This window comes from Neolamprologus brichardi, chromosome 19, assembly GCF_056152115.1.
Source record: "Neolamprologus brichardi isolate AB-2024 chromosome 19, ASM5615211v1, whole genome shotgun sequence".
Taxonomy (NCBI): domain Eukaryota; kingdom Metazoa; phylum Chordata; class Actinopteri; order Cichliformes; family Cichlidae; genus Neolamprologus; species Neolamprologus brichardi.
In genome coordinates, this window is record NC_142122.1 from 4411868 (window position 1) to 4434813 (window position 22946).

The window sequence follows — 22946 nt, forward strand, 5'->3', positions numbered from 1 at the left end:
GTGCTGTAACCTAATTGTTATGTCCTGAATGTGGCTATTATTAGCGCTCATCCGGTGAGGAAATGGGCAACGGTTGCTAGGAGAATTGTGACGTAGCCTAAAGAGCATCTGCGCGGTTATCCAGAAAGACGATAAAGACCCTGAACCTCAAAGTGCTGGACTTTTTGGCCCTGCTTTGAGAAGTACTCCTTTGGTGTGTCATGTTTTCAATAGCCCCGTTGTAGCAAATTAAAATGTGAATCTAGAATTTGAAACTAGCCAGCTATCTCCATCGGTGGCTCCCCTCTCCTTTTACTCTGCAGTAGTCACCATTCATCTCGATGACGGGATTTTCCTCGTGCAAGAAGCAGCATTCGGTATTTCTATATTTTCAGAGGACTAATGTGATCAGAGTTTCTCTGCCATCTTTGTATTTCTTCTAATGGAGTAATAAATGACTCTTCTGTAGCTGTGTGTGGGTGAGTTTGTCCTTCGGTAGACTGCAAATGAAAATCCCAAAAGTGGCTTAATTTAACAGCGTTTTATTAATGGAAGTGACAGTTTGGGTAATGCCTTTTTAAACTCAGAGGAGGGCAGTGATGATCATTAAAGTTTGGATTTTTGACTCTGTTTACTCCTGTGTTACACAATTTCATCATTTTTCAGTGCATTTTCCTCTACTTCATTCATTGCAAATGGATTTAGTCCCATAAACTTGACTGTGTCTGTGTTTGTAAGAGTTGGAACTGTGATTTCCTTTTATCGTCCAAGTTTTGCTCTTATGTGCAGTTTGATGCTTTGAAAGGTTTCTGGAATAAACGCTTAGCATTTCTTGTGCTAATTGCACATTTGTAAGGTATCTAGCATGACTAATGGATCCTTTGTGTACGCTGCTCATCTACCATCTCCTTTCAGACAGTCTTCTCTTATATTAATTACACCTCTGCATTTCCCACATGATAAGTGAAAATGTCTGCTGTGAAGAAAATCCTGTGCGGTTCACAGTAATTAACCCCATCAAGCTAAAAAGGCACACGGTCTTTAATTTAGTCTTTCATCTATATGCCTAACACATCACGGTTGTAATTCAACACCACAGAAACATAGAAGAGGTCAAATTTGTCTTTGAATATGGCTTTTGACACGTTTCGGTCAACTATGAATGATATAGTTGGGACGGAGCTTTAATCTTTTTAATTTCTTTGATGGAGAAAATGCGGCTTGGTTTAAAACTGATTATTCCAGCAGAGCCAAATGGAAAATCATCAGGATTCCTCTTAATTTGGATATCATTTACTAAGGTGTAATGCTCATTTTGTTAATCAAATGGTCAGAAATAAGAAAATGAATAGTTTTCTTTAATAGGCTGACAGATTTATTGATTTTGACTGCATGCAAACCAACTGTTGTGCAGGAGAAACACCCAGGTATGGTCGTGACATCATTTCAACTCATTACCATAAATGCACATACCTCACAGGTGGCGATATTTCCCTGACAGTACTGCGTTTGTATAAAAACAAAGCAAATAAAAATGGCTACACCTCTGGTTTGCTTTGAGCCAGCCCTTCTCCTTCATTGGAAAGATTTTTTCCTGTTAATTTGATTTCAGTCAGTAATATTTGACAGTTCACAGCCTTTTACAGAGAAAGCTTAAATGTCCAAATACCTCTGAATATATCTGGAATATTCCACATATACCTTCTGCCTTTGAGGGAGAAAAATTACTGAACCTTTCAAAGTAGACTCCATCTATTCAGGATGTGACAGTGATCCCATCAGACAGGCTTTTTAGCCATTATTTTCACAGTCTGATTGCATGAGGGTGTGAAGTGTGTGATTGTGTGTAGATGGTGATGTTTGAGCCCATACTGTCATACAATATGAAAGATTGGGACGAGGGATACATAAATAACTAATTTGCCCGAGTGGAAATGTAAAAGCACACAGAAAACTCGATTTCTGAACGGCCACATTAGTTACTGATGGGCATCACTCGAGAATGAAGTCGGGCTTACGGAGGCCAAGAAGGTCAATCAAACGGATGAACCCTGAGGAACCCCCATCTTAGTTTAATCCTCTAAATATATAGGTCATAATCCTGACCCTATACTTCGGAAAAAGACATGTAAGCAATATTTGATGTGCATCTTTGTTTCACGAGCGCCTACGTACGGGAGCAGAGTTTAATGAAAACAAAAATTACATTCTGACGTCATAAGGTTAAAGTTGTCACTGACATCTACTCAAACTACGTGTATCTGTGAACACTTAATTAAACCTCTGCGTTGACTCTTTGTAGAGCCTAAGAAAGTGACCATCTCCATTTTCAGTATTTATACCTGTGCAGCTGCGTCAGTGCTGATGTGTAATGTCGGGTTTCAAAAGGGTTTGCAGCTACGATGTACGTTTTAGATTCAACGCAGAATCAATACTTTAGAAGTGCCAGGGGGAAAATGTTTTTTTATAGATGCTCACCTGATATATCAATGTGAAAGCTAGATGATGTAAACTGTATAAAAAGTAAAACTAATTAAATATTTAAAAGTTGATACAATGTACAGTAAAAACAAGATATTGCAACTACACAGAACTATAAAAATTCTCTTACACCTACGAGTGCTGAGAGCGATGACTTTTCAACAACACAGGAGAAAAGAAAATACTGTGGTTGCAAGAATGACTACTGTGAAATTCATATTGTTATAATCATAATTTCCTGTTCTAAAGACCTTGCAATGGGTTCACACCTGCAGTGATAAAAAAAAAAGGCTGTAAAAGTCATTCTGAGATCAGAGAAACCAGATTTAATTTAACAGTCCTGCATTAATTCCTCCATTAATCTTCTTTAGAGGCTTAAATTTAAGATCTTAGATTATGCCTAAGAACTTAAAAATTCTCCCTTTTTAAAAATAAAAACTATGAAATTGGTCTTTCAAATAGGAGCTGGTTTTTGTTTTGTTTTTTTAAATCGAGAAGCCTCTCTCCCACCAGTAGGAAAATCATTTATAAACAGATTCAAAAGTTGTGGGCCCATGACTGAGCCCTGGGAGACACCCATTATTTCAAAGTTGCTCATTTTTCAGCTCTCACACAGCCTCCTTTCTAAATAACAAATAACCAGAATAACGGGCTGCGTCTCTTGTGTTTGCTGGTACATTTATGTGGAACTGTTTTGATTTGTTGTTGAATCACACAGTGCAAATCTGACCTCTTCCTGAAAGTCATTCATTATCAGAATATTCAAATGCTTCAAGTAGTGTTTGGTTTAGTTTCCAACAACACTTGTGCATGTGTAATAAATCTCCAGTCAACATTTGGGGAATGACAGATTTTTGATCCACTGGTGAAATCTACACAGAAAACCGAAACCACATGTTGGGGGGGAAAGAGATATTGTGCAATCATTTAAACAGTCTCAAGTTAATCTGCAGTGTTTTCAACACACTTTTCTCCAACAGGCTTCCATGTCCGTGCTGTTTCTAAAAAAAGAAGAAGAAAGAAACAAGAATCATGTATCACCTTATTATTCATTCAGATGAGATCAAAGAATACTTCTGAATAATCTGGGTTTGATTCCTCTGTTTTTCTCTCTCACAATGTTCTCTCTGTGTATACGTTCGTATGTGTTCCTTCGGGGGGAGGATGCCGATCAAAGCGTTGTCTTGACTGTGAATTCCTCAAATAAAAAAGACTTGTAAGATTGTTTAATAACCGTGCACAGTAAACAGGGAGCTAGGCCTTATTTTGTATGCTCCTAATGTTAAATTTGGTTTCATTCAGTGACCATCATAGCCATTTTCTTCATCAAATGTCCTGAAATGAAGTAGAATTGCACAGATTTCTGTCCAGCGAGGTAAATGGTCTGTATTTGTATAGGGCTTTTACTAGCCCCACCTAGGCACCCCAAAGCACTTTACACACCCAGTCATCCACCCAAGCACACACTGGTGGAGGCAAGCTGCAGTTGTAGCCACAGCTTCCCTGGGGCAGACTGACAGAAGCGAGGCCAACACCAGTAGGCGAAGTGTCTTGCCCAACGACACAACGACCAAGACTGTCCGAGCTGGGGCTCGAACTGGCAACCTTCCGATTACAAGGTGAACTCCCAACTCTTGAGCCACGATCGCCCACAGGTAACAAAGTCTCACTGCTTTCACTGTGCACGGACATGTCATGCTTATGTGAATAGTCAATCCACAAATTCCAATTCTGAACCAGGAAAAACTGGCTGCTGTTCTGCATTTCTTCTTCGCATCATTTTGTTGTCCCTTTGCATTGTGATCTCTGTCTCTTTGTGGTTGTTTTGCACGTTTTTTTGGATCTCTGTAGTTGTTTTACATCTCTTTACAGTTATGATGAACCTTGGGCGAGTCATCCTGTTTCTTCTTGTGACAGTTTAACCCCTTTATGTATCATCTTTGTGTCTCTTTGCAGTCATGATCTGTGTTTTTAAGTCACTTTTTGCATGTGACACCCTGGGCAGTAGGACCCCAGTAGGACTGGAATTCAGCAAATTGCTTTTTGCAAGTATTATATTTAATGCTATCAGTTCATTGAAAGAAAGACATTAAAATGACATCGTGTTTTTCATATGGTGAGTTATGTAGGAGCCCATGATCCCTGCGAGGCCTGGTGCCCCAAGGCCGAACACAGCCAAGGGCAACCCCTCAGCCTGCAGGGTCAGGAAAATGATGGCTGTTTTTCATGGTTATCTGATAAACACTGTAAGCAACATTAAGCAAAGCAACATTAATTAAGCGCTAAAAATACCAAAGAGTTCTTTAGCAAACACAGAATCAGCTTTCAGCTCAACAGGCTGGTTGATATTTGGCTGCCCTCTAGAGGCCAACTCTTACAGGTCTGTTGATTCCAAATTGCTTATCACTTAATTCTTGATCCTCTTTGAAAGAGTCGCTGCTGATTAAGGTGGATAAAATGAGACTTTCCAAATATTTGTTTGACAGGAAAAAAAAAATCAAATGTTTAATTTCTAAAAGTATTCTTCTGTGGAAACAGTAAGTACACCTTTGGTATTGCCCATTTAGCTGATATGGCTTCTTGTAGGCATAAGTGTTAACATGTCTCTGAAATGCACATGAAACATTTTTGACCGCTGTCACATGTAAAATCTGTTCAGCTGCATAATTTGCGACGCTTTCACCCACAGCTGCCTTAATAAGGTTCGCTACATTTGTTCAAATAGATTTTTATCCTCATGTACCAAAAGTGTCTAAGCATGATTAAACTAATCTGAAGTTTTAACATATTACAAAGGGAAGAAGTTCCTTTGGTTAGTTTTGTACATGATACTCATTTTAATTGGAAAACCACAACATGCTTTAATGTTGTTGAGATATAATCAATAATTTGCAAAACAGTGGTTCAGCTTCTTCTCCTATCAGCTTATCTGTGGTGAACCCTTGTACTACTGTGCAAACTGAGTGAAAGTGCATAGTGAGAGTTGTGGTTCAACTTTGAACAACAAAGATTTACTTGGGTTGTTTTGCTCCTTTCTTAAGATGCAAGAGAGGTTTAATACTTAATGATTGTTAGGTTGACAATACTTTTTAAAACTTTCTGGAGCCTTTGAACTGCACTGATGTTTGCTTTAACTAATAAGAGTATATCCACCCTAGCAGTGCAGATAGCCAGATTGGAAACCTGCTACTGTTCATTTCATATTTACTTCAAAATGAAAAATCCTTGTGTCCATCACCTTACAGAGCTAGAGAAAGATTTTCTGAAACTTCACTGTGTCTGCAGTTGGTAAGATCTTATTCCACTTGCCACCGAGCCTTTTGAAATGTTTGAAACGATGCAGGAAAGTTTGCATTTGTTTTCTGACAATTCTGGGCTTCATAACTGAAATAAATTGAAAACAAGCGATCAGAGTGACAAGTCACATCTGATAAAAGCTGCTATTGTCAACACCAGACTGCAACAGACTTTTTGCTTAATTGAGCAGAAACACAGAGAAGTTTAGGAAAGCAGCTGAAAAACACCATTGCCAAAATAGTCTGAAGAAAGTGCAGCAAATGAGTCTTATTCATTAAAACTACCTGCCTAATAATGTGCAGTGGATACTGTGGCTTCCTATCTGGTTATGGATTAGGTAGATGTGTGTTTTTCCAGTGCAACAAGTGGATGCTTGTTTAGATTGGGATTTGCATAGTTTCAAGGCTGGATCTGGAGTTTTTTTTTTTAAAGCAGTGTTTCCAGGACTTTCCTGCTGGACAGGGAGCCCTGACACTGTTCTGCTGTTGGAGTGCTGTCTATGTGTGCGTCCAGTCTGTAGCAGTTCTTAGCTGGCTGGTATATGTCGCTATCTCGTGAATGTGTCAAAGTACACATTTACACACGAAAGCCAGAACCAAAGATTTTGTAATGGCTATATTACAAGGTGGTGGGTGGTAGGAAGATTTCAAGGCCAGGGAGAGTGGTTGGGCAGAGCTGCTAACAGGAAGGCAGAGAAGTGATCAGGAGGAGAAACAATATTTCTTAAAGCGTGGATACTAGCAAACTCCTTCTGGTGTTGAGCAGACACAGTGACTTTATTCATTCATTTGAGATTTCATTGTTGCTTAGCATAAAGATCTAACATGTAGTTCTTGTATGAGCCAAGTTGTAGAGGTAGGCATATGTATGCTGGCTTTGTCACTTGAATCGACAGGAATTGCTGCAGTATCCTCTCTTATCACAAATTCTACAAGAAACCAGCAGGACTGCTAGGGGACAAATCATGGTATCAATCCTAGCAGAATAATTACAACACAGCCTGCCAAGTAAAGCAAACATTTATATTATTAGGCTGCGCTGTGTAAATCTTCGCTAGACACACTTCATACAGACTTTAATGACATAAAAACCAATAAAACAAGAAAAATCAGGAGTCTCACAGACCAATCTGTTTCAGGCCATTTTATTTATCCATAAACACAGTTGCCTTTTTAATTTTTGCTCATATGAATTCATATGAACGTTCCCAGAGGAATTCACTGAACTATTTACACTGATTGTAGTGATACACTACTGGATTTAATGTTGCTGGAAGCAGCACAGTGGTCTTATGGTGGGGAAACACTCATGACCGCCCGGATGCTGTGGAAAGAAAGAAAAAAAACTGAGTTTCACTTTAGCAAATAATAACTTTTGTGTTTTTCTTCAGCTGTGAAAGGCAAATCTACCATTTGCAGTTCTTCATGAGTTCAATGGCATCATTGGCTTGATCCAAAGTCATGTTCTGACTAATAAACTCATCCACTTTCAACTTCTTGTCCAGGTAGTCTTTAACCATCTTGGAGACGCCGTCCTTGCTCTTAAATCCTGAATCACAAGATTAAAATAAGAGCCACATTGTAGAACATGTAAACTTAAAGCTCCTTTACTTGCGATTCATCACTCCGTGAGAATAGTTATTTGTGGGGACGTAACAGTCTAAGGTCTCGGGGTAAAAACAGGACCAGGAAAGAACGAGAAGGAAGCCAAACAAAGCAGTGTGGTGAATATTAAGTTCTTATTATGAACAATCCCAAGTCAAACAGATTGTTCTTATTAATAAAGCAGCGTTGCAAAAAAGACAAAGGTCACAACTCAGTCTTATGTGTCTTAAGAAGGTGGAAGAACAAACAAGCACCAAAGAATAAAGCACTTCTAAAGCCCACAGGCCCACCCTAATCACTAGTAGCAGCACACACCTTACTGCTGCTGGAGCCCACACTACTCACTGAAAGCAGTAAACCTCCCCACTGCTCCCACAACTCCAAACTGCACCAAGAACAACCACACTATAGTACCTCTCCATTCCCTGACAATCAGTGCAAAGACAAAACCCACACCACGCGCTTCTTCCCTGACCCTATATAACGTCTGAGAGTTAATTGCTGACTGGGTCCAGGTGCTGAATGAGGGAATGAGCAGCAGCTGTATCCTGGAGCGAGGGCAGAGAGAGAAAGAGAGCAACACCACACACTCCCACAGCCTCACAGGATGTACAATAGACCGATCTCACCTCCAAACATGGAGCCCTTCCACGTACGTCCAGAGATGAGGTGAACCGGTCGAATAACTATGTCATGCAAGTCTGTCCATCCAACAATCACACTGACACCCCAGCCTTGGGCTGAGGACTCCAGGGCACTGCACTAGATGGAAAAGAGCACAGAGTCAGTAGATCAAAGGGCTTCTTCAATGATTAAAATCAATTATTACATTTTAAATGCTAAAAAAAAGTATGCTTGGTTAACTTATGTTCTTAAACCACATTAGATTAAATCTCCCTACCATGACTTGCACATTCCCAACACATTCCAATGAGTAGTCCACGCCTCCATTGGTCATCTTAGTGAGCACTTCATGGATAGGTTTATCGTGATCTTTGGGGTTCACAAACTCCGTGGCTCCAAACACTTTGGCCTTCTCAAACTTGTCTGGATTGACGTCAACAGCGATAATCCTTTTGGCTCCTGCAGCCTTGCAGCCCATGACTGCAGCCAAACCCACAGCTCCCAGACCAAACACGGCACAGGTGGAGCCCGGCTCAACCTACAAGATGAGAGACTTAGTCCCTTTGTGCTGGGTATAGTAAAGTTCTAATATATAGAAACATAATGAATGGAAATATTCTGTATCTTCTAATGAGTGGTAACTCTTGCCAAAGCATTTCAATCTTGATGAGAATTTCTATTGAAAAGATTTTAGTTTAAAGTCAAAAATGGCTCAATTTATTCTGCTGGCTATCCCGGCTCTGGAAATATTGTGAGAGCAGATTTTTGATGATGCAGAAATGCACGTTCAGGAGACCCCTTCTGTCCTCCTACAGGTCCTATTTCACTGCAGGGCAACCTGCACGTGGCGAATAAAGCCTTATATTATATATATATATATTTGTGTTTTGGAAATATGGTCGTGCAAAAACAACAGAAAAGATCACAAATGCATGTCCCTTTATTTCAGAAGATATCTATACCTCCCACTGCCTGCAGAAGACATTCAGTGTTTTCTTTGTATTACTGTAGAGTTCTTACCGTATGATATAAAGCGCCTTCGGGGAACTGTTGTTGTGATTTGGGGCTATATAAATAAAATTGAATTGAACTGAAAAGGACTCAGTGCCACCAAGCACACAAATTATTTCAACTTTTTCCTCCGACACTGTTCTCGTTAACTCCACCCTTCTTCTTCTCTCTTGTCTGCTGCTTTGGATGAATGAAAGCATTTATTGTCATTGTATATACAATCAAATTACAGTGTCTCTAACCATACATTTGAATATTTATTCCAAGTATTTAAACTCCTGTTGTTAGATTGAAATTGTTAAATGTTGCCATTCTTTTACTTAAATTTGTAAACCGTGCCTTAAACTGCACAGTTAGATATTCTTCTGTTCCTCCCCTGTACATCTATGATGCTGGGGGAGGTAATTAGCTGTAGCCGTTTAACTGCAGGCACATTCTATGTGAGATTCTGGTTGCCTTATCTTCTGAGGAATATCCACCCCCGGCCATTTAGGAGCTCACCTATGCTTGCATATGGTGAACCATTAAAGTTAAGCCGTATACGGGTGTGGGGAGATGACCTTTGGATAACTAGGAAATGGGGTTAAACAGTTGTAAGCATATATTGTGTGGCAGGAAGTCGTGTACACACACACACACACAGTGTTCTAACCTTTGTGACCATATGGGTGGTGCTTGTATTCACTGAATAAAAAGCTGCAAGGGAAGGTTGTTTCTTTGAAGTTGGCTAGGAAACAGATGAGGAGCGTTCAGCTCCAAAAACCTGGTTCCAACCGGCCTCCGTTGCTAACAAGTAACAAGTAACAAACGGTTCCATCGTTGTCTCGCTTTCTTCCGGGGTGATGAGTCTCTGAACTAGCTGGTCTGCTGAAGCGCAGACCCAACACCTGTACCTTTACAATCTCTATTCTTCACAACCTCACCTTTCCACCTGTCTCTCTCTCATCCACACACATGTATTCTGTCTTGGTTCTGTTGATATTTATTCATCTTCTCCCCAGAAAGTGCCTCCACCACTACAAGCTCACTCCCACCTGTTTCCTACTCTCACTACAGATCACAACGTCATGTCCAGATGTCATAGCGGAGACGTGAAGTTGAGATACAACGCGTGGTGATTTGTATTATAGATAAAAAAAAATCTCTCATGTGGCCTTGTTTGTCTGAAGGACATTGTTCCAGATGACTTCCTTGTTCTTTTTAGAGAGAAAAGTCTTTCTACTGCCTAACTCTCGAAACAAGCTCCACTTATTGAGTCTTTTTTTTTTTTTTTTAAATTGTGCTGTCATAAAGTTTAGCATTTACAGTTGAGGCCAAAATGATTAGCCCCTCCAGGAATTAAGGCACATTTATCTAAACTTCTTCCCAATGTTTGCAGCATTGATAAAACTTGATATAATTAAAAATTCACCAGTGCTATTTGGTAGCTTCTGGTACATTTTGTAATATAAAATATATTTTTAGGCTTACTTTTTATCAAATATAGTAAAAAAAAAAGAAAAAAAAAAGGGGTGGTTAAAATATTAGCCTCATGTGAATGTTTGCTTTCAAAACACACCTACAGTAATTAACCAATCAGCTTTGAAATCACACCTGTGCAGCCAATTGGCTTCCTAACGACATTCAATCAGCATCAGCTTGTCTTGCAACAAGACAATGACCCCAAACACAGGCTGTATCCCAATTCAGGGTCTGCAGCCTTTTAAGGGCCGCGTACTTAAAGACCGCTAAGGCCGGAAGTGCGAGGCTTGTGAAATGGGACGGTCTAGCCTCTGTTGCGCTGCCCAGGTTGCCTAGCAACCATGATACTAACAGCTGGAAACGTTTCATACAGCTTTGTTTGACAGAAATGAAGGAGAAAATCTTTTGTTCATTTGTTTGTTTGTTTCTACATGAGCTTTGATCATTCTCTGATTAAGCTCAGCTATTGAAAGGCTTTAAAACCAAGTTAGTACAAACGTCACTTATGTCATATAACTTTGCCGACATGTGGCCAACAGTAATGTTGTAATGTTCTTCGTTATTAAACATTTGCACATAAATAAGTTACATAATATTCAGTACTTCGTTTACTAAGTTACTCTTCTTGCGCCCCTCATCCGCCGTTTTTTTCGGCAAAATTATCCACACCCACCGCCGCGCTATGCATTCTGGGATATGTTGGTCCACGAAGTCTACACCACCACATCCTTAAAATTCAGGGAAATGAAGGATGCATTTGAGGGACGCATTTCGAGCAGCCTTCGAATTAGGACAGCCTTCGTCGCGTCGCTGTGACGTAATCGGCCTTAAAATGCAGCCTTTAGGGCTGCAGACCCTGAATTGGGATACAGCCATACACTGAAACTAGTCCAACAGTTCCTCAAGGATACTAAAACCAAGATCCTAGAGTGGCCCGCACAGACCTCAATCCTATTAAGAATCTGTGGCAAGTGCTCAAAGTGAACGTCCATGCTTGGAAACCATGCAATTTGGACCAGCTAGAACACTTTGCAATGGAGGAATGGAGACAACCAAGTAAAGACCTACTCTAAGAGACTGTTGTCAGTTGTGCCTCAGAAAGCGTACAGTACTGAGCAATTATGGCTAATAATTTTGGATGTCTCATTTTTGCCCTTTCAACTCGGTGTATCAATAAAATATCCTAATTAAACTTAGTGGACATTGTTATATTGGACACGGACACACTATGAAAAAACACTTGTTTTTAATTAATGGTCATTTTCATATTGAAATTAATAATTTTGGCTTCAACTGTAACATGCTATCTGCGGTCTGTAGAATCTGGGATGCAGTGCCTGGGTTTTTTTAGTTTCTGTGGGGTGACATTCACTCCAGTCAAGATTTTGGCATTTTCCTAATGTACACCTGAATCCTCCAGACCAGCAAACTGTCAAAACGTCTGCTTCTGCTCTTCCCAGATTGGTTTAAAGTGCCCTGACGTGACATAGGGCCTCTACAGACACACTTAAAAGATTTAAGCAGCAACAACTGCAGGGTTCACTTCCAAAATCCGGAAAAATTATGTATGAACGTCTTAGTACTACTCTGAAAGAGAGAACAAGAGCATTTCCAATTCCCACAGCCCAAATTACAAACCTTAGCGGTATTAACAGCTGCCCCATATCCAGTGCAGATCCCACACCCAAGAAGACAGACTTTGTCCAGAGGAGCAGCAGGATCAATCTTAGCCACAGCTGTCTGATTGATCACAGTGTACTCAGAGAAGGTGCTGGTCCCCATAAACTGCAGCACCCTCTTCCCTTTACAGGTAAACCTGGATTCCACTCCAGCCATGATGGCCTGATTAATCCTGGTCCTGAACAAGAGAATTTATGCTAAAATTAAAAACAAATTTTTTTAAAGGCACGTGTCCAATGCTCTAACAGCCTATGAACAAAACTGAAGATAAAATGGATCACAGGAGATGAGTGCTCACCATGCTACCTCACACTGGTTGGTCCTGGGATTCTTACATAAGTGACATTCTTTACACTGAGAGAGGAAAAGAGGAATCACCTTGTCTCCTGAAAGAAAACAACAGTGAAACCAAACAGAATATTTCCCATGCTTCTTTTTAGAGGCTTTGCTGATTGCTGTTATTGTTGAGCTGCGTGACCTCAGTCGATGGAGAATATCTACTTAATTTACTGCTAAGTATTATGATTGAGTGGCCTGGACCACAAGATGCAACAGCTTTAAACATTTAGTTGTACCAAGCTGCCAAAAGAGAAACTGCAAACATTTAGATCGTAAAACAAGACTTACTGGTTACTGTATTTTTTCCCATCGCATTAAGCAGACATGTACTGGCTTGGCTGTAAACACATGAAACTGATAGGACTCTTATTCAAAACTGACCTGGCTGAAATTCCGTAACTCCAGGCCCCACGCTCTCAACGATGCCGGCTCCCTCGTGGCCGAGGACAGTTGGAAAGCCATCTTTATACATACTCTCGAAAAGATGGTACAGGTCTGTGTGGCACACCGATGTTGCCACAATCTGCACAAAAGCTAATCATTAAAGACTGTGAACACTGACATGCTATCCAACCTTTCATTAAACGGACCTTCCAAACTGCATCGAGCAAGTTGTTTTTAACACAAGGACAAAAAAGTTATAAAATTGTAATAAAACAAACACGTGTGTGTCTTGAAGGTGGACATCTCTTACCTTGATGCGAACCTCATTGGCTTGAGGTGGGGCGACCTCAATCTCCTCAATCACTACGGGCTTGTTGGGCTCCCAGGCCACTGCTGCCTTGCACTTGATGACCTAAAAGGCAGTGACAAAAAATTAAGTGTGACATATGCTACAATGCTACAAACACTTCCTGAAATTCTTTAACTTAATATTGTCATCTGAAGTGTGACAACCTATAATCTGAAGTGCATTCACATGAACCTGCCACAAGATAAGTCTTTTCGAGTGCTATGAAGTCAAGGGAACGACCACACACACAACACACACACACCACTTGTGTGTGTGTGTGTGTGTTGTGTGTGTGCTACAGCTACAAAGCTATATTAGAAAGTGCTGTAACAAATGACGTTGCACTCAGAGGGATATTTAAGTGTCAAATTAGCTGTTAAGCCTGAAAGGCTTTCATTCCTCACCTATGTATGCTTCAGTAGATAAGAAAAAAGTACATCAGTGGAGCAATGATCAGCAGTTCAAAGTCCATACAATAGTTACCCGGCAAACATCAGATTTATTACTGCTGTATTATTTTAATCTTATTTGGTTTTCTTCAGTTGATACATTTCTTTTTAAACTACAGCAATAAGTATGGTTTGTGTGGGCTTAGTAGACATTGGCTTTCCTTTACTGCTTTTTTTTAACCAACCACCAGAAAGCGGCTGAATATGCTTAAGCTGTGTGCTGAGCCAGGGACATGTGCTATGTAACTGGGGCAAACGGGAAACACAGACACACAGGAAAAGAGGAATTTAAGCCTGAGCAAGTGGTAATCCTGGTAGAAAAGAAAATCAGCTTGAAATATTTCTTGTGTTTTCACATATTTAAAGCAAGGTTACAACTAAAAAAAAATGGGAAAAATACAGGGAGAAATGCATGAAGACAACACATGTTGAATGCACATACTGCCAAATAACTCATTTGTTAAATTAAACTTACCTTTCCAGCTGTAGCCATGTTTGCCAAGAATAACGTCCACGAGTTGATGTGAAGACGAGGAGCGAGGGAGGACTGCAGCTGCAGGACAAGAGAGCGGGAAGGTGAAAACAAAGCTCTGCACTCAAGGTTTAGATAACACCGGTCATAGAGAGATTCAGGTGGTCAAGGACTTTAACCTTGCATCAATACTACCTACATTTTCCACTTGAGTGCATAAAGAAAGCAGATTCTGTGTAAAATAAATGGTTATACATATATATACACACACGCACACACATACATACACACACACACACACACACACATACATATATATATATATATATATATACACATATACATATATATATATATACACATATACACATATACATATATATATACATATACATATATATACATATATATATATATATATATATATACACACATATACATATATATATATGTATATGTGTGTATATATATATATATGTATATGTATATATAGATATATATATATATATATATATATATATATATATATATATATATATATATATGTATATGTGTATATATATATACGTATGTATATGTGTGTGTATATATATATATGTATATATGTATATGTGTGTGTGTATATATATATATATATATATATATATATATTTGCGCTTTACTAGTCCCTAAGGACCCCAAAATTACCATTCGTTAAGGAAGCACAGAGTGCGGCCTGAGTGACCGATGAAACCGCTGGCACATCCCGTTAGCCTGCGGGTGGTAAGCCGTGGTGCGGTGGACCTTGACCCCCAGGACCTCATCAACAATTGGTGTTGGACCGCCGAACTGAGGGAACTGAGGGACCCTGTCCGAGGCAATGTCAGCGGGGTGGGGGGGGACCGAAACGCGAAACCCACATGGACACAAACACCCTGGCCACCACCTCCGCCGTCCTGGAAACCAGGGGAACCGCCTCTGGCCACCTGGTGGTGCGATCCATCACAGTCAAAAGGTGTGTGAAACCCTGCAACTGCGGAAGCAGTCCGACCAAATCCACATGACCATGGTCGAAACGCCTACCAGGCACGCGGAAAGGTTCCATCGCGCCCGAGTTTGCCTGTGGACCTTCCAGCGCTGGCACGGAATGCACACGGCGGCCCAACTCTTTACCGCTTTCCGCAGGCCCGGCCAAACGAACTTGGCGCTGACCAGCTTGACCGAAGCCCGTACGCCCGGGTGAGAGATGGGATGAATGGAGTCGAAAACACGACGGCGCCACGAAAGGCGCGATCGGGGGCGGCCTATGGTCAACATACTGCAACCCTCGAGGAAAAATCGAAAACACTGTATTTACGCTCAGCGTCTCGGAGCGTGCGACTGCAAAAGGCGAAGGGCTGCCAGGGCGCCCACCGCTACATCCGACGCGTCGGTGGTCAATGCGCTCTCCGCTGACGGGAACGGGTGGGCCAGCAGAGCAGCGTTGGCCAGCGCCGACTTCGCCGCGGAAAACGCACGGACGCGATCTGGGGACCAGTCAACAGGGTCTTTAGTCGTTTTACCTTTTAAAGCAGCTTAGAGCAGTTATAACAGGTGAGCGGCCCGGGGAAGGAAACGATTATGAAAATTCACAATCCCCAGGAACTCCTGCAACGCCTTAACCGAGGCGGGAAAAGCTGCTAAGGCCTGGCCCTTGTCCGGCAACGGGACCACACCGTCGGCGGAGATGCGGTGCCCCAGCAAATCTAGGACCGGAAAACCAAACTGGCACTTGGACGGGTTGATGATCAGGTCGTGCTCCACCAAACGCTGGAAAACCTAACGCAGATGAGATTTGTGCTGGCCCGCTGAGCTGCTGGCCACCAATATGTCATCCAGGTAGACCAAAACGAAAAGCAGCCCACGCAAAACAGAGTCCATCAGGCGCTGAAAGATCTGGGCCACACCTTTCAACCTAAACGGCATCCGCAGAAACTCGAACAAGCCAAAAGGGGTGATGACAGCGGTTTTAGGAACATCCTCTGCGGGTACCGACACTTGGTGATTTGGGAAAAATCGAGGTCCCTGTGAGATGGGCGGAAAAATCCTGGATGTGGGGTGAATCGGGTAACGGTCGTTCTCCGTAACGTTATTTAAAGGCCGAAAATCCCTGCACGGTCGCCACCGCCTGTCCGACTTGGGCACCATGTGAAGTGGAGAGGCCCAGGCACTGTTCAGCCCTGCACAATGCCCAGGGGCTCCATGGCCGCGAACTCCTCCCGGGCGACGGACAGTTTCGCGGGTTCGAGACGACGCGAAACACCGGGGTACCGACGGTGGGGATATAATGCTCAACCACATTTTGCTGCCGCGCTGGAGAAAAATGGGAGTTGACAGCAACGGAAACTCTAACAGCAAACGCCGAAACACGTCTCCAGAGGCTACCAAATTGGCGCGGACGAGGGGGTCCGCGGCCCGTTAAGACAGGCCAGCGAAAAGAACGACAGAGCGTCAATCAAACGACTGTGCGCAACATCGAGTAACAGCCCGTGAGCACAAAGAAATTCGGCGCAGAAGATAGGCACCGAGCTGGCAGTAGCAACAAAGTTCCACTGGAATTCCCGGCCGTGGAAACTAACAGTCACTAACCTTTCCCCATAAGTTGCAATAGGAGAACCGTTAGCCGCAATCGGCCGCGGATGAGGCTCATTTGGGAGCCAGAGTCCACCAGTAAACAGCGCCCGGAGCAAGAGTTTTCAATGAAGAGCAGCCTTTCCATATCATCAGTGACCGCGGCTGCTACGGCGCCGTGGCAGTAGGAAAAAGAACAGGGTGGCAAGCGACGGGCTCTGTCTTTTCCCGCGGTGCCGCTGTGTAGCGATTCCTGCCGTCAGCGCCAGGCCGTCCGCTCCAGAGAAGGCAGATGGGGGTGTTGTCGGCGGGTTCGCAGCCAGGGCGTGCACTCCGAACGTGCGGGAAGCCAGCAGGATGCGATCCGCTTCTTCAGCCAGGGAGCGGTGTTCTTGCGCCGCTAGAAACGGGGAGTTGGCGAGGCCGGTCCTCACAGCGACAGGCAGTTGTCTGAAAAAGAGATGGATGTTTAGGAATCCCCCGTTGTCCGAACCGAGCAAGGACGACATGTTCTCCATGAGCTCAAGAGCCGTGGCTCCGCCCAGGCCGGAGAGGGAGAGAAGTAGGGCTGGGTATCGTCACTGATTTCTAGAATCGATTCAATTCCGATTCACAAGGTCCCGAATCGATTCGATCCACGATTCGATTAAATCCGATTCGATTCACTTTGATTTGAATCTGGGAAATTTTGACAGTCAGAAGTATTATAATTCAGATCAGTAAATTTACATATTTTTGTATCTATAAAAAGGAAGCTGACACACGCAAGATCAAAGGTGTGAGCGTCACAGCAGAGGCCTTTGTGTCAAAGTAGCTGAAGATAAAACACAGAAAAACATGAAGGTTTTCCTGGCCTGGGATTTTATAAAAATATTCTGCAGTACATGAAAAACAAAAGAAAACCATTAATGAACATATGAACTGACGTTCCAGCGGTTTTATTAGAGACATGGCTAAGCGTTTTGCATTTTGCATAATTTTAAAAAGTTTAAATTTGTTCAGTATTGAACGGCAGAAATTAGGTTTTCTTTTCAGAAGTATGTAAACGGAAAAAAACAGTGGCCGACAGCGCTGTAAACAACGGTAGACTTGTGTGTAACAAGCAAGCAAATAATGAATTGAACAGTACAGAGAGAAAGAGAGAGAGAGAGAGAGAGCTGTGCATGAAATGTGGTGGAAGCAAAACAGGAAAAGTCAGTGGGAATTCATGACAATGTTTATGTGAAGCTTAGTTTGGATCTTCTTTTGCTGCTGCTTCAGTCAGTTTTATTTTTATTGTTTGAAGAGAGATAAAACTAACAGCTTTAGAAGCGGCGCAAAAAGGGCTAAACACAAAGCGCGGACCCGCCGACAGATCAGAATCAGCGAGCTGTCAGCTTTCAGCCCCGACCGTGAGAAAGGCGACATCTAACTGATTCTGATCCGCGGTCCCACTGTGTGTTTACGTCTTTGTGCAGAATCCGTGTTCCTGCTCTAATTTACTGTCTTAGCTGTTTGGTGGTTGTTGAAATTTTGTGAGATTTCACCTGAGATTCTGTCATTTCGGGCAAAATAAATTTATATTAAAAAATCGATTCAGGATTTTAATGAATCGATTTCACGTTATCCAAGCCAGAATCGATTTTAATTGATAAATCGATTATAAAAACCCACCCCTAGAGAGAAGTTTCTCGGCGCGCTCGCACCGGAGAGAATGTATCGCCGCAGTAGTAGGTCCTTAAGGGCGACATATTTTCCCGTGAACAGGCGGTCCCGGGGGAGAGCCATCGCACGGCGGGTGGCTAGCGGCTCGAGCGATGCCACCACATGATGAAATTTCGTGTCGTCAGCCGAGATGCCGTGGAGAGCAAACTGAGCGTCCACGTGGACGAACCATGACGAGGGGTTGTGGAGCCAGAAGTCCCGGCAAACGTAGCCGTGGCAGGAGGCAGAGAGCCGGCGGTCGTTGGCGTGTCCAGGGCGATCTCCATGGTTCGCCGCGTGTTCAAAGTAGGGTCACCAATATGGAGGCATGTGACACACCACACAGGAGCTCTAGTTTTCCACTCTAACTTTATTCACCTCCATACATCAACTAAGCATATCGCGCCCAAACACAACAGAACCCCACCTCCAAGCTTGGGTGTGAGTGGAGCCCTCTAGTGGGTCGCCACAGTCGAACCAAATTTTGACTTTCAAGCTCGTTAGAACTGTACCACCTCTGTTTTTGCCTTATATACTTTATTTGGATCTTTTTAATAAGTCACCACACCCATGTCCTTTTTTTTGCTAGTAAAATATGAAGAAATAAAAGCCTCATTCACGATGTCCTACTGGATCTGGTCACATATTGCTGTAAGCTGCCTATTCTTGTACAATCCATGGCACAAGAATAGGCAAGAATATGGCAAAGTTCAAACTGCAGTGGTATAATCAAGCAGCGTCCCCCAACTACACACACCAATGTGTAGAATGTACGGACAGCTACAGTACATACTGAAAGTAATAAGAAAATACTAAACCAAGGCGATGTGTCATGGTGCAGGATACTGAAGGAGAATAGAAGACTGGAACAAGGCCTCGACAATTAAAGAAACATTGAAGTACAGCAGATAATGCTAAATTTACTGTGGAGGATGATGACGGGAACAAAAGCTGTTGATATGTCATCATTTATTTGCTGCAATAAAAGCCGGTATCAGTAAATATAAACACCTGATCAGGAGTGCTACAAAGTTATTAATTAGCTGTGCAGCTGAAGGTGTCAAATGAGAGGACATGCACATAAATCTGTTATCACATGTAGTTTTATGGTTTGATATAATTTCATTTGGTATATCTGCGGTTTCTCTGCAATAACATCTCTTTTTTGCAAAACTTCAGAAGGAAAGTGGCAGCAGGACTGCTTGGGGACAAATCCCAGAGTCCATTCTAGAAGAATAATTACAACACTGCCTGCCAAGTTAAGCAAACACTGGTATTATTAGGTTGGTCTGTGTAAATCTCAGATAGTATTAAACTGAAATTAAAATAGCTTGACAGAGCAAATTTGGTAGATAATACCGAGGACTCCAAACACAATAAAAACCAGTATAGGTAGTACAGATCTGCGTAGCACGCTGATGTCGCTACAATCGATCATCACAAAACAATGAATTGATGATGAATTTAACTGATGCTCTGTCTGTTTAGGTCAGTCATTTTTCTCTCCAAAAACGTTGATACCTGCGCTATGAAAAACATGTACTTATCGAGCACACCCAGATATATTGGAGGGGTTCCTGAAGGCGCTGTGATGACACACCTCTTTCTGTAACTTAACCGCTGCTGTTTTTAACCTGCGTAGGCTGAGAAGTTTTAAGCCCTTCTTGCACTGATCATGTAGTCCTTGCTAAAATAATTTATGTATTATGATGACCGAATGTAATGTGTTTAAATGTTCCAAATATATAACAGTAATTTAAATACAAAGAGAAATGGTTTAAAATGTGTTAAAATATTTTAAATTATATTGTTTACTTTTTAAAAGGAAGAGAGAGATACAAATGTGTGTAATGTATGTGATTTGTGCTGCTTAGACTCACCTAAGCTTGTTTAAAGATGATTTATTAATTCCACCATAATCGCAGCTGCTCTTGGAAAAGAGCAAGCATGACAAGCATAACACTTTGTCACTGCCAATTTCAACAATTGTGCAAAACTGTGTGGATAGTTTCTTGGCTGGTTACCTTCATAACCCTGACCCAAGTATGCTGCAGGAAATGAACGGACGCACAAAGAACCCTAACAAACATGTGCAAAGACAGTATGTCTTTGTCCTGCTTTGCTCCCCTAACCCCAACCAGTCATGGCAGATGGTCGCCCTTCCGTGAGCCTGGTTCTGAGGGAGTTTTTCCTTCCCACTGTTGCCATAGTGCTTGCTCATAGGGGATCATATGATCTGGTCTTTACCTTGCAATATAAGGCACCTTGATGCAACTGTTGTTGTGTTTTGGCACTATACAAATAAATTTAAAACTATATTAAAACAAGAGTGTACACACCATAAGTAGGTGTGCTCAGTGCAGAGGCCCATGTTTAAGCCCCAACCAAGCCATGTGCTGCATGACTTAAAATTACATCTAAACTAAAGTGGTGATTTTTCATGTTGCGCTCATTAATACTCATATTATGGGGTTTACTAACCTAACCAGCTAATTGTTTAGCCAAATGAGAAGAGCAAAAGATTGGAACTTTGACTTCCTACTGTCACCTATTATGTCCAGAGCTGTAGGAAGTGACCCAAAGAGCCAGCTGAGGTAGTTCAGGCACCTGACTAGGATGCTTCTTCGGTGACTGTCACTTAGATGTGGTTTTTGGGCATATCCAACAGGAAGGATACACTAGTGTGATTAAAAAAATGTAAAAACTATGAAAGACATAAAGCTTAACTTCATGACAAAACTTTGCAGGGTTAATTTTACAAACACTGCAGTGAGCAGTGTTGGGAAGGTTACTTTTAAACTGTATTCCACTACAGATTACAGAATACATGCCCCAAAATGTATTTTGTAACGTATTCCGTTACGTTACTCAATTAGAGTAACGTATTCTGAATACTTTGGATTATTTAATATGTTATCATGCTGTTTACAACTACATGAATGTGATTTATTACTATTACTGAAGGTCCGCGGCTCCGAACCATAATAAAGGGACCTCTGGCTAATACATCGGTTCCGGGCTCGTAGCTGAAAACTAGCTTTACTTTGTTGTCTGGGTCAACCTTGCTAGCAGAGACAGAGAGAGGCGTTGAAAGGCTGCTGCAACGGAACTTATTGTTTCAGAGGAAAACACGAACACGGTGTACAGTCGAGTCTTAATAGCTTACTTACAACTGGGCTCGTCAGGCACTCTTCTTGGCTGCAGTGGTTATTATTATATTTACATGCTTCCAGCTCCCGTTTCTGCTCAATGACAGCTCGTACTTTCCCACTCTCCTTTTTCTCCCTCCCTCGCTCACAGACACATAACGGGTATGGCAGTCCATTCTCCCTGCAGCACGGACTACACTGTCCATGAGGCTACATTCTTTAGGCCTATGCCTGTAGCATTCTACATTTTAGCTTAGCACAACAACAACAACAAAAAAGGCGCTCTATCACCCAGGAAACACACAGTCGCAAAGAGAGCGTCACCGTGTAACCATGGCAACCGTAACGCTGCCGCCTGGAACAACAGAACGTAGCTGTCAAACAAAACCCAAACAGGCCTGACCCGCGACAATATGAAACAGGAAAGTACCGCCGTGTAATCCATTTATTTCAACAAAGTAACTGTATTCTAAATACCACCTTTTTAAACGGTAACTGTAACGGAATACAGTTACTCATATTTTGTATTTTAAATACGTAACGGCGGTACATGTATTCCGTTACTCCCCAACACTGGCAGTGAGTCAGTCTACTCTCTCAAAACCCAGTCCCACAAACAGCTCATAATTATGATAGGATCTAAAAAGAGGAAAAACAGAAAAAAGAAATTTGTATTTTCTGCTTAATTATTCTGGCTCTAGATGGTACTTCTTTTTTTTCTTCCTCCCATTACCAAACTGCTCACAGGTGAAAATCTAATTTATTTCATATACTACACAAGCTTTTTCTAAGGAGAAAAGCTCTGCTTATTTCTGGAAGCAAGGCAGTCTAAGACTGAGTGCCTGCATCTGCATTCCACATGTTTTCCCCACACATGGAACACTTAAAAAAAAGAAAAAAGGTTTGCTTAAGGGATGCATTTCTTAGACTGGGATTTCAGACAAACATAACTGGGTGAATACACCCACGAGGATGCTTGTCGAGCAAAGGGAAAGTTGCACATTAATTGTCTGGGTCACTTTACTATAATTGCTAATGCTTGGAATGTTAGATTGACTGGTTACAGTAAACTGGCAAAATCTTTCCAGTATTATTCACTCTCACAATTTTTGTGTCAGTCAGAAGAAACCAATTCTGTTCAAGAATGTAGAACAGCTGGCATAAATAATTGGCTAAAGAAGGAAATGTATGCCTAACAATTTATTTGGTGCTGCCAGTCATAAGAGTGAATTTAATGCATTCAAAGGCAATTACATCACTTCAATCTTTCATCATATGTAGGTTTTTTGGGTTAATTTTATAGAAATCTATTAACATTTGGTTAGCACGGTTGCCTCACAGCAAATAGATCCTGGAGTTGAATGGAGTTTACATGTTCTCTTTGTGCCTGTGTGG

The 22946-nt window shown here is 41.8% G+C and overlaps 1 protein-coding gene across 3 annotated transcripts; it reads right to left on the reverse strand.

The window, feature by feature from the left end:
* Positions 1-6530: 6530 nt before the first annotated feature.
* LOC148097130 (alcohol dehydrogenase 1-like) lies at positions 6531-21594 on the reverse strand. 3 transcript variants are annotated; one of them, XM_087832884.1, is made up of 10 exons: positions 21573-21594; positions 14134-14211; positions 13171-13272; positions 12858-12999; positions 12436-12523; positions 12096-12315; positions 8263-8523; positions 7991-8123; positions 7167-7305; positions 6531-7080 (listed from the first exon to the last, which is right to left on the reverse strand). In XM_087832884.1, the coding sequence occupies exons 2-10, from the start codon at positions 14149-14151 to the stop codon at positions 7047-7049; spliced, it is 1137 nt and encodes a 378-aa protein (XP_087689010.1). In that variant the 5' UTR covers positions 14152-14211; positions 21573-21594; the 3' UTR covers positions 6531-7046. The 3 variants fall into 3 exon arrangements, with proteins under 3 accessions (XP_087689010.1, XP_087689009.1, XP_087689008.1); XM_087832883.1 differs by lacking the exon at positions 21573-21594 and adding an exon at positions 16738-16756; XM_087832882.1 differs by lacking the exon at positions 21573-21594 and adding an exon at positions 14818-14888.
* Positions 21595-22946: the final 1352 nt, after the last annotated feature.

Coding starts and splice junctions, on each gene's coding strand:
- LOC148097130 (XM_087832882.1), bottom strand. Junction 13,273..14,133: donor ACATGGCTACAGCTGGAAAG/GTAAGTTTAATT, acceptor ACTGCCTTTTAG/GTCATCAAGTGCAAGGCAGC. Junction 8,524..12,095: donor CAGCTGTTAATACCGCTAAG/GTTTGTAATTTG, acceptor CTCATCTTGTAG/GTTGAGCCGGGCTCCACCTG.